Source organism: Sphaerodactylus townsendi, linkage group LG01 (genome assembly GCF_021028975.2).
Source record: "Sphaerodactylus townsendi isolate TG3544 linkage group LG01, MPM_Stown_v2.3, whole genome shotgun sequence".
Taxonomy (NCBI): domain Eukaryota; kingdom Metazoa; phylum Chordata; class Lepidosauria; order Squamata; family Sphaerodactylidae; genus Sphaerodactylus; species Sphaerodactylus townsendi.
In genome coordinates, this window is record NC_059425.1 from 118,507,556 (window position 1) to 118,521,197 (window position 13,642).

Consider the following 13,642-nt stretch of genomic DNA (forward strand, 5'->3'; position numbering starts at 1 on the left):
AGAAATGTTTTGACACGCAGTTCAGTTCAAATACAACCATAATGCACTCAAGAGACAGTATTTGTCCAATATAGTTCCGTATTTTCTGGGAAGTGACAATATGTGTGCAGTTTAAAAACAATTAATTCATTTAATTCAATGATCCTCTGAAGATGCCAGCCACAGACGCAGGCGAAACGTCAGGAGAGAATGCTGCTAGAACACGGCCATACAGCCCGGAAACCACACAGCACCCAAATTAATTCATTGCCCAGTAAACAAAGTAGTCTACCACAAAAAAATCAGCTATTTTGCTGCTTGCTGAACAGTAAGCATCTTCATACCAAATCAGCTATTTTGCTGCTTGCTGAACAGTAAGCATCTTCATACCAAAATGCAAGGATGTGGTTGTCTACTTCCCTGTTTTTGCAAAACACAAGAAGAAAAACAAAGCTGGCCACACTGTGCCTTCTTACTTTGATGTGTTATTTTTGATTGATGTAAATACAAACTTTCTAATAGACTGTGACCTATTATGTTAACATACCTGTGCATTTAAACAGGCTTTCAGATGTGCATCATCTCATAGATCAGGATCTGCATGTGTTTTCAAAAGCCCATTGGAAGCACATTATTTCAAAAGGCAATGCTGTCAAATACACATTCCAATGTACTTGCCCTCCACTGCATAGAAGCCATGATTCTTTGGCAGAACACACGCTATACATGTTACAGGTTCCATGTTCCATTCTTTAACTGAGGTATTGGGAAACAGGCGTCCCTTCCTAAGCCCCTGCAGAGTAGGTGCTGGAACTGAGCCAGATGGAACAATAGTCTCGCTAGGAATAAGGCAGCTTCTTATGTTCATATTTTGCAAAACTAGCCATATTTAGAGAGCACTAGACTGAGACTGGGGCAAAAATATTATCACTGTTACATGTCTGGTATTTCACAATGAGTCCATTTGCACATGCATATGTATAGACCAGAAATATATATATTTAAAAACACAGGTAGCACAGGGATTGCATGAAATCTGACAATTCATTAAAAACTTCTGAAAATAATTTTACCTCATATTTTCCTTTTTTCCCTAAGGGCTCAGCTTCTGTCTCTGAAGGTGTCATAATGGTATCCCCTCTGAGCTCCTCTAAGATGAGAACAGTCTCCCATTTACTATAGTGATGCGCAGAGAAAATGTCCGAGTGCATACTGTCTCCAAAATAAACAACCTAGAAGGAAAGCATCAAAACAGTTGCACAGCATAAAGGAACAGTTACAAATAAAGCAAATATGAGGTATTCATGTTCACTGTATCTCTCCCCACGGATTGTCCCTCACTGCAAAGCCATAGTAGATCAAAAGGTGATAGCTTCTATATAGGATTAAATATTTTTGAAATTGTTATTTGCATTATTGGCAGAGGGGAATTAATAGCAAAATCATGACATGGGAGCACTGCAAGTGATGTTTTACTGGAAAAACTCCAGTTTTTGTTCATATATGCACAGATGGGTTCTTTTTATAAACTGGGCATATGTAACACATATAGATATATTAAATTTAGTGTGAAAAATCTGAAACAATAGTACACTTTTAATAATGAACATTGTCATATTGTTTGTAAACCAAAATATGTATTTTTATCATATGTTGTTAGATGTCACTTCTACAGGTCATGGATATAGAACAGAAGTCCACTGGCACCTTAAAGACTAACAACATTTATTTGCATTCTTGGCAGGGAGAAATTAATAGTGAAAAGATGATACATTAATAGAGTTCATTTAAATTGTGATCAGTGAGGGAGAGCTCAAGTCTTCAGATTCAATGGGAAGAATAATTCACAACTAAGCAATTTTATTTGAGACAAAATATAAATCAAGGTGGACCTTGAAAAAATTGTCCACAGACTCAGAAGAAAAAGAAAAAAAATGTTGTCAAAAGTCATGGGACTGAACTTTTACACTGAATTTGGTTTTGGATTATGTCATGGTCTGACATGCTTGACTGCATATACTCCATACTATGAATACTTGTTTTGACAGGAAACAGAAACTTTATTACAGAGCCTGACCACCTGTGACAGGGTCAGAGTATATGGTTAAATATACTTCCTCTCCCTCAAACCACTGTTTCAAGAATATAAAGCAGCACCTAAGAATCAATATGCCCCTCCTCTAGATTGTTTTATGAAAGCCTGTGTTTTATTCTGAGCTATTATTTCTGCCACGTGAGACTCACGGCAACCAGACGAGGTCTACCTAGATGTGATTTAAAGCACCATGCTGAAAACCCCTAATTAACACTACAATCACAATTAATAGCACATTCATTTGAAAGTTAGATACACTGAACCCAGCAGCATTATTTCATCCACAGAACTGGACAATAATTATGTATGAAAGAAAGTGAACACAGGATGTAATATAGAAACCCCTTATTGATAGTTTTCAGGATCCAGTTTACACATGAAACTGCTTACACAGATGCAAGTTATTGTGTTTGGTTCCTCGGAAAATTTAGACAAGTGAACTAATATGTTGAATTCATTAAACTGTTGTGGGAAAAAATAGTTCAGTGGTTCCAGGAGGAGTTTTTCTTGCTTGAAATACCTTTGGTTCTAATTTGCCAGTCATCTTCTTCAGCAACTCATACAAATGGCTTGAGTTTCCTTGGGAGTACCAGCCAGGTTTGTCTAAGGACTGAATCATCTCTTGCTCTTTATCATTCTCTGAAGGAACAAAGGAAATTTAGCTGTCTTAATGAAGACTCCAAGAAATCAGCCATGCTTTTACACAACTGGCAGAAATTGAACAGACAGCTCTAGAATGTTACTGAATAACCTCCACACCATATTCACACATTGCATGTTGTTCTAGGACCCACTAACATATTTAAGATCAGCAGAAAGTTCGATAAGTGTTTTGTGAAAACTCAAAATTCTCCAAAAAGATGACCATCATCCTAGCAGTTCTCCCCAAAGAGACAACAGTTCTAACTAAAGTATATGGTCAGCAAAGTATTTATGAAACTAAAATCATATTACTGCTTCCAAGATTGAGTCAGTCAGGGACGCTGCATGATTACTAACCCAGCCATGATGGAATAAACCCTAAAGGGTGATTTTCTATGTGCAATACAGAAGGCCAATACTGGGTCATGTGGAGTTGAGCATGGGAATAACAAAAGGCACAATTCTCCAGCAGGACTGGAACTATTATTGGTAGAGTGCTGTAACTGAGAAAAAAAGCAGGTCTCTGAAAACTTCTATTGCTGTGCCATTTGACATTCCCTCAATGATCCCTCCATCTTAACTAATGTTTTAATCACGGATTTTGTGCTTCGTATGCATTTTAAGTTTTGCTTTTTAAATTTTAATGTGTGTGTTTTGAGGGGTTGATTTTAACGGTTTTAAAATGTGATTTTATCATATATGTTTAAAATTATTAGCCACTTTGCTGGCCATTGTAAGGATAGAAAGGTGGGATATACATTTTGCAAATAAATAAATTGCAAATAAATTTGCAAACAAGGCTATTTCAACAAGACAATTTTAACAAAGAGTCAGTTGCAAGCAAGAAATTAGATAAAAGTGATAGACAACTTAGTGAGTACAAGAGTACCATTACTCAGGCCGGCAACAGAAATGGAAACATTTATAGCTAGGCCTGACCAGCGCAGCTAATGGATTGCTTGGAAAAATATAACACCCCAGAAGTCCCCCCCTTCTACTCTGCAGCTTCAAGTGGTTAGATAGAAGGGTAGACTAGTGCATGGATACGGTTTATGTCCTGCCTGATCCTAACAGTAAAATCACTGAACAACTTTAAATGTTATTCACATACTATCCTATTCACTTTAGCCACAGGGACAGGCTACCGGTTGAGAGTTGGATTGAAGGATTGGAAGTTTTCATTTTAAGAATTGAGTATCATCCCAGCTGGGGGGTTCCATCTTTCAGAAGTATATCTCTTTTTTTTTCATTTTAGATTGTCTCATCATTGAGTTTTTGATGGAACAGATGATCAGAAGTGTTTTACCATTGTGTTCTCCAGTAATAACCATTGTTAGCTAAGTTGCTGTTGTCCATGAAAGGTCCTCCTCCAATGTCACCTTCCATTGCTATTGCTACCCAGCAGGGTCAGACTTAGGTGTTATCAAGTCACAAATCATTTTGAACAATTTTGATTCCAGTCTGCTGACACAAATGATGGCAGAGAAGAAAGTCTTCTTCACTGCCATCAACGCCGCTTCATAGGTTTGTAAATGGGCTTCTATGATATGCTCTGCCTTCCCAAGTTTTCTGCCAGTGTTGCTCTGCCTGTCTTGCAGACTGCTTTATGTTGTCCTTGGGAAACCAAGGAGTTGGTGGCCTCAAAGAGCTTAGAAGAGAATCCCAAGCAGCAATTCTGCATGTGGCCCCAGTCAGCCCATCATTCCACAGAGTTACCAGAGATGCTCTCAAAATCATCCCTATACATGTAAGAATATGTTTGTCCAAAAAGCAATTAGATGAACAAAGTTTCAAGTTCATCTTTCTATAGGTTAAAGAACTTTTCATAGAAAATAAATTTTGGTTTGCAGCATGGAAAAGCATTTGACTATGCCCTAGAAAGAGTCAAGCTCATTCTGCTTTCACTGAACATAATGGTATCGTTATGTCAAAGAAACAGGACACTTTTGGTAAAGAGTAAGAATCATGCAAACATAGCCATTCCCATTATAGAGGAATATGCACAGCAAATAAACAGTGAGCATGCATTCTTTGATTTGTATCCTAGAAGTATATAATGTTTCCCCCCAGAATTTCACTGAATTTTATATCAGATCAGTACAGCAGCTTGTTGCGCACTTAGGTTAGCTCAGAGCAAAAGTTCAAGTGTGGGAAGCATTGCTGGGAAATACATGACTGGATTGAAAGAAATGAAAATGCCCATTAACTTGCTTATTATATGTCAAAGCTGTCTGCCTTTTTTAGAAAGCTGTAATTGAAGTTGAGACAGTGTCAAGAGAGGATCTAGCCTTTTGTTATTTTCTTTGTGTAACTGTATTGCACCTTGATATGTGTTTCACTGTTGTTTTAAACCTGTATTTTAGCACCTTACTTTAATATATTTTGAAATATATTTTAGCGTTTTGAGCCCACAGAGCTTGGCGTTTCTATTACTCCAAAGGCCAGGTCAGGTCTTTGACAGACAGTTCACACAATATAGTTTGCTCTATAAATCTGACTACCCTCACACATACTTGAGCTGCAGCTTCGCATTACATATGATCACTTGATCTATATATGAGCCTTACACAGATACCGTGTTTCCCCGAATATAAGACAGTGTCTTATATTAATTTTTGCTCTCAAAGATGCACTATGTCTTATTTTCAGGGGATGTCTTATTTTTCTGTATTCTGTTCGTCAGGCATGCTTCGAAACAAAAACTTTGCTCCGTCTTACTTTTGGGGGATGCTTTATATTTTGCACTTCATCAAAACCTCTATTACGTCGTATTTTCCGGGGATGTCTTATATTCGGGAAAACAGGGTACCTAAATGTAGGACAATTAATGGAGATGGGATATATCAGCCTTACACAGATGAAGGGCAGAGTCAGTGGATTAGGAGGCCACTCTTTCACTCTGGGCCCTGACTACTCTCAAATCACTCATCAAAACAGGCTTATTCACAGCAGTGCCTGAATGTGGCAGGATTCTGCCTTGAGTTTAAAAGTTCAATTTTTTCAGAGAAAATAAGTAGAAATTATTATTTTTCAATACTAACATAAAGGGTATAGTAGTAATTCCATCATTAAGACTTAATTGAGATCAGATACATAAGTGGCAAAAACACTACTTTCTACTACTCAAAATATCAGAAAAATTTTGCAGTTACAAGAGTGAATAAATGGCTGCTGGAAAAAAAGTCTGGTCTTTAGGGGCATGATATCTTGGAGACTGCAAAACTCCTTTAAAAATGAAATCCCCTCCCCCAACCCCAACTCTATGGGCCAATGCAAGTAAAATAGGTAACCATAGTGTATTTCCCTTCTCAGTGGAATTTCAGAGGTCGCAAGAAATGAAAGCAAAAAAGGAGACAAGATAGTCTGTCTATACTACTGGAATTTCACCAAAGGGTCTTTTGAATCATGTGATTTTTTGAAAAAAAATAGCAGCCACCAATACCTCCCATCCTGTAATACAGTCATACTTCCCTCGATGTAATCTACATGGCTTGCGGATATTACACTGTTATGGTCAGGATTTGGATCAGCTCAGGAGATGAATTCCAGCTGCTATAATCAAAGACCATAGTTGCCAGATATATTAAGTTTAAGCTACAAGACAGGTAGGTGGGGGTTAAATCAAACTCAGTTCAGTACTGACCCACAGTAACTAGTAGAGGAGACACAGGTTGTAAATTAACGCTAACTTAACCTTTCATAATCCCTGGGCTCCGACTGCTGGCAAAACATGATGCTATCTTTGTCTATGGGTTACATCAATCACCAGAAAGTCCTAGAATTAATTATAAGAAGCTTAAAAATAACTGAAATTATATTAATGGTAAAAAAAGCAGAATGTATTTGCTGTGAAAAAGAATTTTAAGGCCTATCCTTAGTAAAAGATCTTTCTTTCTTTCTTTCTTTCTTTCTTTCTTTCTTTCTTTCTTTCTTTCTTTCTTTCTTTCTTTCTTTCTTTCTTTCTTTCTTTCTTTCTTTCTTTCTTTCTTTCTTTCTTTCTTTTTCTGAAGAACACACAAATGATCAGTGAAGCGTTTAATGAAAACCAGCAGGCACAGATGCATGGAAACGTCTCAAGGAAGCTTTTTGGAAGTTGATGCCAAGCACAGATCTGTAAAGAATGTTGTATGCAAGCTCCTTCATTTTAGTCACATTAATTGTGTGAAGTCCTGGTTTGCAAATCTTAATGCTAGTTGAAAATGTGCTGTTAATGTGTTTTAGGATCTCTGTCATGTCATCCAACATTTATAGTAAATCCCAATAATACGTGAAGAAGAATATTTTTTAAATATTTATTTAATAGACTTTTATCCTGTGCTTCTTTCAAGGCATACCACACCTCCATTTTACTCTTACAACATCTCTGTGAGGTAAATTACAGAGAGAAAGAAGGACTATGCCAAGGTCATGCAATGAGCTTCCCTGTGAGTAGAGATTTAAACCTGTGTTGTTACTTTAACTGCTAACCCTTATTGGAACATACAAATACTATTCCTATCACACTGTGGTATGCTGTTCTTACTACAGTTTCCTTATGAAATAATGTGTTCTACCAATTTCCCTACATGCTGTGTTCCACAGGCCAATTTAAAAATGTTACATGCATTCACATTTCCTGCAATAATTCTGTAATGAGTGGTTTGGGATGACTTCCAGTTCTTTAATACTCAGTTCTTTCTCATGCAATTAGTCATTTAGTTAAAGTTTCACAGGACACTACCATGCCCATCATTTCTTCCAGCAGAAAGCAGTCCTCTTGAATGCTTACACTTTCAGTCCAATAGCCACTGTATCTAGGCACTTGTATACAACTATTACATTTATTGCATAAATTGTGCAGCCACAAACTTGGGGTGGTTCCATGAACATACTCAACAGTAAACTCCATAAACAAATGTTCCTGTGTTATTCTTATGTGCACATTCAGACTTTACGTAATAGCTGTACATAGCAGTATCCTAGTCATACATAAACAAGAATATGTGAAGATTATCCTAGGATAACAGAAGGGGATGGATGTGTGTGACTTTACACAGAGCAGGGTTGCTGAGCAGAGTGCCTTTCTTGATTAACATGCTAGTCTCTGTTATGAGCATTGAAATCATGATAATTCTCAATAAATCCAGGAATTTATTATAATGGGATTCGATACTGTAGCATTGTTAAGGAAGAAATACATTATTTTCACAGTACAACCTTTACATTTGGGACGTCTGGCAGGATATATGATAGAAAAATCTCTTCTGCCTTCAACAAAAGGAAGATTGTGTCTGTCCAGTCTCTGGAGCAGTTTTTCCCAACCTTTTTGACATCGCGGCACCCTTGAACTTGCTCTTCATATCTCAGGGTACCCCATGGGTGGTTTGCTCCTGTCACTTCCCCCACTTTCCCCTCCTAGTGCCCCTGCTTTCCATCCATCACCTTCCCCTTCCAATGCTCCTGCTTGCCACCTACCCACCTTCCCCTCCCAATGCCCCTGCTTGCCACTCCCCCCAGAGGCGTATCTATGGAAAATGGAGCCCAGGGCAAAATCTGAGTGTTCTGCCCCCCCTCCACCCAACGATGGGTTTTAGTGGGGCTGTAGCAGATCCTACACCCCTTTCTCATGGCGCAACACTTACCTGGTGTGTGGCTTGGGGGTTGGAGAGGTGTGGATTGGGGTAAATTGGAAGGTGACGATAGGGGAAGGGGAGGGAGGAGTGAATGGGGATTGCAGGAGGGTTGAAAGGGAAGGCTTGGGGCAACAGATTGGGAGAGCATGGAACAAAGAGGCTTGAGGTGGGGGAGGGTGGAAAGAAGAGGGTTCTGCTGGGGCAGGATGGCAAGATGAAGCTTGGGGTGGGGGAGGAAAGAAAGTAAGGGTTGGGATGGAGGAGGGCTGGCAGGTGAGTATTAGGGTGGGGGAGGGTTGGAAGGTGCGGGTAGGAGTGGGGAAGGAGTTGAAGGTGAGTATTGGGGTTGGGAAGGGTTGAAAGGTGTGGGTATGGGTGGGGGAGGGTAGAACAAAGAAGTTTGAGGTGGGGAGGGCAGAAAGGTGAGGGTTCTGGTGGGGCAGAGTGCTAAAGTGAGGCTTGAGGTGGGGGCAGAAGCATACTGGAGGAAAATGGTGCCTGGGGTCCCACCACCACCCATCAACCCCCCCACTGCCCCTGCTCTCCCGCCATGCCCGACTTACTGTAGCCGGTGGGGGCTGGGCCTGGAGCCTGCTGTGGGCCACGAGGGTGGGCTGTGGCAGGCTGCTCCTTCAGCAGGTGGAGCTGGGCCAGGAGCCTGCCACAGGCTGCCCTTCTCCGCCGGCTGTAGGAACAGCCTGGCGGGGCTGGGTCGAGGGGCGGTGGAGGGGTGAGGGCGGGGATGGTAGTGTTCTTGCGGTACCCCTGGGAGGTGCTCACGGCACCCCAGAGTACCACAGAACCCTGGTTGGGGATCGCTGCTCTGGAAGAATAAACACTGGTTTTCTTTGAAACAGATTTTGCATAATTCCGTATCACTTCAGTGCCAAATGTAGCATTTACTATCAAATCTCAAAGCATATGGATAATCTTTTAATGACTCTGCAGCAAAAGCCCTGTGCCTCATTTCCATTGCTTGGACTTCTCAGCGAAGATGAAGACCCCATGGGCAGACACTCTGAATATAATGCAAATTTATAAAACATGCACATATATATTTACTTGACTTGTTCACATTTTGCAGCACTGGAAACCAATGGAGATTTGCAGCTAAGTATTCATTTTTCTTCAGAGACTTGACAGGCCAAGGCTTGCCAAGACTGTATCATTTAGGCATTTTAATACTTAATCCTAAGTACAATCATGCCAATTCTGCTTTTTTTCTTAAAAGATGATATACAAAGAGTTCAATGTACAACAAACACGGGAATACTGGCAGTAGATGAGAATAAATTTCTCCATTTTTGCAAGGAATAGCAAGAACAGATGTCAGAAAAGTTTTTGAACTGAAGAATCAAAGCTTTATCAACAATTCCACTACAATCCCCATTTTGAAGTGCTATGTTGACCCACTCAACCTTGTCAAGACATGCTTTGGAGATGGAGACTGGCTCTATGGGTAGAAGCAAGTGAGCTCAAGTGAGAAGCATAAATATCCTGTTCCTTGGACAATAGCTGATGACTTCCTGACCAGTTTGAGGAGCACTAGCAATTCCTGGACATCAGCTAGTTGAATTGATGCCAGCATTCCTAGAGCACAGCTTCTGGTGACATTGCTGGGGAGGAAAGGGGTATGGGGGCTTTTATTAATTAATTAATTAATTAATTAATTAATTAATTAATTAATTAATTACTGAGCCCCTGAAGGGCTCTGGGCTGTGGACAGCATAAATTTACAACATATACAATTAAAAGCTCATTAAAGTAAAACACAGGGGTCAATATAATAAAACAGCGTCAGCAATAAAACCCTTATTAAATCCCTCCCAAAGAGGGGGAGAGGGGTCCCATAGATGGTAGATCACCCAGCTCTTAAACACCCAACACTTTTTAACCTACTGTCAATGTCTACCTCTCCCTCTCCTCCATTGACCCCTGCTCTATGCCCACAGAAAGGCAAAATACCACCAGGATCTCTAACAAATCTGGCCTGAAGAAAAATTCCTTCCTGATCCCAAAAAGGCGATTGGTATTATCCTTGATTCATCCCTTCTTGTCTTCCCTCTCATGATCTGCCTAAATTCACAGAATTTAGCCTTGCTGTCAAATGGCCATGTAGCCTCTGGTTAAAAACCACCAAAGAAGGAGTGTCCAGCACTCTCATATCAGAATCTGACAGGAGAACAGATGTTACAAATTCATATTTATTTACACATTTATTTATTTACATATTTATTTACAAACTAACTAACTAACTAACTAACTAACTAACTAACTAACTAACTAACTAACTAACTAACTAACTAACTAACTAACCCCCTGCAACAAAACACAGCCCCAGTTACCCACTTATCTCCCAAACCCTGTTTCCCCCTCTCCCCCCCCCACACACCAATTGTGCCAAGCTGCCCTCCCTGCAGCCTGGAATCTCCCCCCTACCAACCCCCACACCCACCTGCAACACCGGCATCCAAAGGTGAGTTCGGTTGGGCCTGCAGTAGAAGCGGATGGGAGGTGCGTTCCTGGTGGGGGGAGGGGAAGGGTATCCCTGACTGGTCCTCCCCCCCCTTTACTAGAGTCCATTTTATTGTACACTAAAATGGGTTTTAATGCTAGTATTTTATATTTTGCTGACACTGTGTAAGTCTGGACTTTTTTGTTATATTTTGCTGACACTGTGTAAGTAGTCTGGAATTCTTTTTTTAAAAGCTAAATTAACCCAGTAAAAAACAGCTAAATTAACAAATTCTAATAATAAATATTATCTGTCTGGTTTGCAACCATTGTCATTTTTACTTTAAAATCCACTATGAATCTAAAAGCAGGACTACAACTCCAGGGATAGTTCTCAAGTTTACTGGGAAAATCTGCTAGGATACAGCTAACAATTGTTTGTGAGTGATTGTATTGCTCTGCCTCAACAAAGGAGACTCTGTTCATTCACAGAGGAGAGTTATTGGCTAGGGAGCACTGCTATCACTGTTTAGTAAATTCTTGGTCTGAAAGCCAGAAAAAACAGATGCATCCTTTACTTTCTCTCATATTCACTTCCTGATCCAGAGGTGGGCTGTTTTTAGAGGGGACACTAAAAACAGTCACAGTAACCACAATGATCGAGTTAAATTTCATAATTCTTTTATATTAGATCAGTCTGGCACAAACTGTGAGTCAATACATGATGTTGCTACTTGGTTGGAGCTATACAAAGAAGGGGCAACAAAGTATCAGGCAGGCAACAACAGCCCTGGCTGGCATGAGGCTTCCTCGTCACAGTTTGCACAAGAGTACACCCAAAGTTTACTCTCAAAGGGGAACATATTATTCTGATTTGTCTTTCATTCTTTGGAGACAGGCAACTCTGGAAAAATCAAAGGCATGACCCAGTAAAAAACAGCTTTTTGTAGCATGCTCATGACTCCTAACTAGAGACAGTTTTGCATGTTCACAGGGAATTGTGGCTTTTTTTAACCTATCATTTTATGGTAACTATTCAAATTTATTAGAAGATATATATTTTGAGGGATAGAGAGTAAAGTAACAGTTTCTTTGGTAGACTGTCAAAAGAAATAGACAGCTAGCTAAAGATAACCAGAAATTCATATAAAGTGTCTCAGAGAAGACAACTTAATAGATAGGCAGAGTAGCTTATATAGTTCCATTTATTTACATACTTTATATATGGCCCATTTTTCTCTCCAGTAGGGACAAAAAGTGGATTACAATGTTCTCTTCTCCACTTTACCCTCATAACAACTCTATGAGGTACGTTAGACTGAGAGGGTGTGACTAGTCCAGGGGTAGGGAACCTGCGGCTCTCCAGATGTTCAGGAACTACAATTCCCATCAGCCTCTGTCAGCATGGCCAATTGGCCATGCTGGTAGGGGCTGATGGGAATTGTAGTTCCTGAACATCTGGAGAGCCGCAGGTTCCCTACCCCTGGACTAGTCTGAGGATTTGAACCTGAGTCTTCCACATTCTAGTCTGACACAAACCATTACACACATTGGTTCTTATCTCGTCAGAAATAGCCCTTTGTCACTATTTTATACCCACTTAATTCTATGCACAAAATTAATACCAAATGAAGACATGGTTTTCCTGTTTGCAGGTTTAGCAGCTTCAAATTCTGTAATAAAAATATTATTACCTTTTAAATGTCTATGCTACGAGGCAAGTTTGTCTTGCTGAGATTTTCTTTCCTTCTGCAACTGTCATTCATGCTTTGATCAGCTCCACCATTTAACTGATTTCCTAGAAAATTGTCTGTGCCTTTATCACTTTCCATGACATGAGTTACAATATTAATCACCTCTAAAAATTGCTTGTTGTCATTTCTTACAATTACTTGAAAACTTAATTATTCTAGCTTACCTAGAGTCCAGAAAGGTCTCTGATTCGGTGGCTGAGAGAAGAAACCAGGTTTCAGGGCATTTGTGATCACAATGTCAAAAAGCTCTGCAAAGTCATTCCTACAATAGTAAAAAAACCAAAATAGTTGAAAAATATTTTGTCATGATTGCCCTTGGAAATTTTTTTGAAAAGTTGCACTTTTCAAAAATGTGCTCAAGGGGAGAACTTGCTCCTTTTGCTCCCCCACTGGCTACTACAATGATGTTGGGATTGGTTAAAAAAGAGAAATGGAGCTGAACTTGTACCTAAAAGCATCAGGGGGAAACTTATTCCTATTTTGGTATGGGGGAAAGTGGTAGGACAGGGCATTAGGCAAGAAGGGAAAGACATTTTAATTTCCAGTCTGGCTAATTTCCAGTCTTGGCTAAGGACCTATTTAAAAATCCAGGCTGGACAAAACTGCTGATAATAAGCACAGGCTTGGCTTTCTAGCTGAAGGTAATTGGTCAAGCATGATTCTTTACATTCATCCACAAACTATACAAATATTTTCCTGCCAGAAATGTGCAATGCCTGCTAAAATTCTGAAACGAATTTTTGTAAAGCATTACTAGACAAAAGTAGACAAATGGCTTTTACAATGTATCCATTATCAGAACCACTTAAATTTCTAACCCTGACTAAAAATAAACAATTCAACACCTCAAATTAATTCCACCTGTGAAATGCTTGGAATATTTATATATGGTATAGTCATAGACAGGTAACTCAATCTGAAAAAGATTAAATGTTGAAGTGGACAAATTGTTGACAATTTATTCTATTTGAATAATATGAGAGCAAATAGTAGCATTTATATTCCTTGGGCACTTGCCAGGGAAAGCTATACTCACTTAAATCTCACACTGACATAAATGGCACTTGAAAAATACTTGATTTCAATGGGACGTACACATGTTTCAG

The 13,642-nt window shown here is 39.6% G+C and overlaps 1 protein-coding gene across 1 annotated transcript in view; it reads right to left on the minus strand.

The window, feature by feature from the left end:
• Positions 1-13,642, minus strand: part of NT5DC1 (5'-nucleotidase domain containing 1) — a 105,295-nt gene that overhangs the window by 13,995 nt on the left and 77,658 nt on the right. Inside the window, exons 8-10 of the mRNA XM_048492460.1 lie at positions 12,701-12,798; positions 2,595-2,713; positions 1,053-1,211 (exon numbers count right to left, since the gene is read on the minus strand). Coding sequence (XP_048348417.1) covers positions 1,053-1,211; positions 2,595-2,713; positions 12,701-12,798 — 376 coding nt within the window. The remainder of the gene's footprint in view (positions 1-1,052; positions 1,212-2,594; positions 2,714-12,700; positions 12,799-13,642) is intronic.